A 1294-nucleotide genomic window follows, 5' to 3' on the forward strand; every position below is an offset into this window, starting at 1 on the left:
AAATGTTTTATTTTTATTTAATTTTTGATTGATTTTTTTAGGTTTTGTGTTTGTTTTGATTAAAATTTATATAGTTTCACATTTTAATTACACAATAAATCCTGTGTTTGGTGTGTTATTTTGATTAATAAACATAGACTATTTTTAACACATTATTAGATGTTACATAAACAGTATTTTCCAGATATTTGTTTTTCTACACTGCAGATATATTTCATCATAGAGACTGACTCAGTGACTGATTTTTACTTTAATCCAACAACCTGATCATTCCTCTAGGCCAAATATTGAATCCAGCATACAGAGGCTGAGTGAATGTGGTCTGGACTTTGTGTATGAGAGTCATGGAGTCAGAAACGCTGTAGAAAGACAAAGTTCCTGCTCTGTGATTTAAATAAACTCCAACTCTGGAGGATTGAGGATCTGAAATAGAAACACTGATCTTGTTGTGGGAAAATTCATATTCAGTGGGTAAACACCTCAATGCCCAGGATTTATCATTAAATCCAAACACACATTCATCAAAGGTTCCTGTACGACTGATATCTTTGTATGCAACTGACACAAAAACCTCCCCGCTCCACTCCACCTCCCAGTAACAACGTCCAGTCAGACCTTCTGCACTCAGAACCTGATACCATTTAACAAACCTGTCTGGATGATTTGAATATTTCTGCTCTACATTTGTCCATGTTGCTGTTCTGTTCTGTTCACTCAGAGATAGACGTGTGTTTGCTGTGTTTGGATCCAGTGTGATCTGATGATAGTACTTCATGAAGTCCTCTCTGGATCTGAAGTCTTCATACAGAATAACATCCAGTGTGTGTGAAATCTTTGTGGTCTGATCTCTGAGAGTCTCCTCCAGCTTCTCTGTGTCCTCAGACACAGCTTTGAGAGCATCATCAAAGCAGTGCTGAGCTTGTTGAAAGCTGGCTAAGTCTGTACAGACACTCAGATCTGACAGGGAGGAGTAGTTGTTGAGAAAATGGAGATGATCTTCTGTAGATGAGAGCTGGTCCAGCTCAGCCTCTGTTTTCCTCAGTTTGGTGATCTCCTGCTGCATCTTCTCCTGGAGTTCTTCCACTTTCCTCACTTCCTCCATCTGATAGGACTTGACCTTCTGCTCCACTTCTGAGCATTTTTGCTCCAAGAGACGGATCAAACCTTTGAAGACGTTCTGACTTTCTTTGATGCTTTTCTCAGCAGACAGATTGATGGTCTCCACCGTCTGCTGAAGCTCTTCTAAATCTTCTTCTAACTTGAGGATTCTCTCTTGGACTTTTTGTCGATCCAT

At 39.3% G+C, this 1294-nt stretch overlaps 1 protein-coding gene across 1 annotated transcript; it reads right to left on the reverse strand.

The window, feature by feature from the left end:
* Window positions 1–235: 235 nt before the first annotated feature.
* Window positions 236–1294, reverse strand: LOC112142557 (tripartite motif-containing protein 16-like). Its single transcript, XM_024265998.2, has one exon. The coding sequence runs from the start codon at window positions 1292–1294 to the stop codon at window positions 251–253; it is 1044 nt and encodes a 347-aa protein (XP_024121766.1). The 3' UTR covers window positions 236–250.

Source organism: Oryzias melastigma, linkage group LG14 (genome assembly GCF_002922805.2).
Source record: "Oryzias melastigma strain HK-1 linkage group LG14, ASM292280v2, whole genome shotgun sequence".
Taxonomy (NCBI): Eukaryota; Metazoa; Chordata; class Actinopteri; order Beloniformes; family Adrianichthyidae; genus Oryzias; species Oryzias melastigma.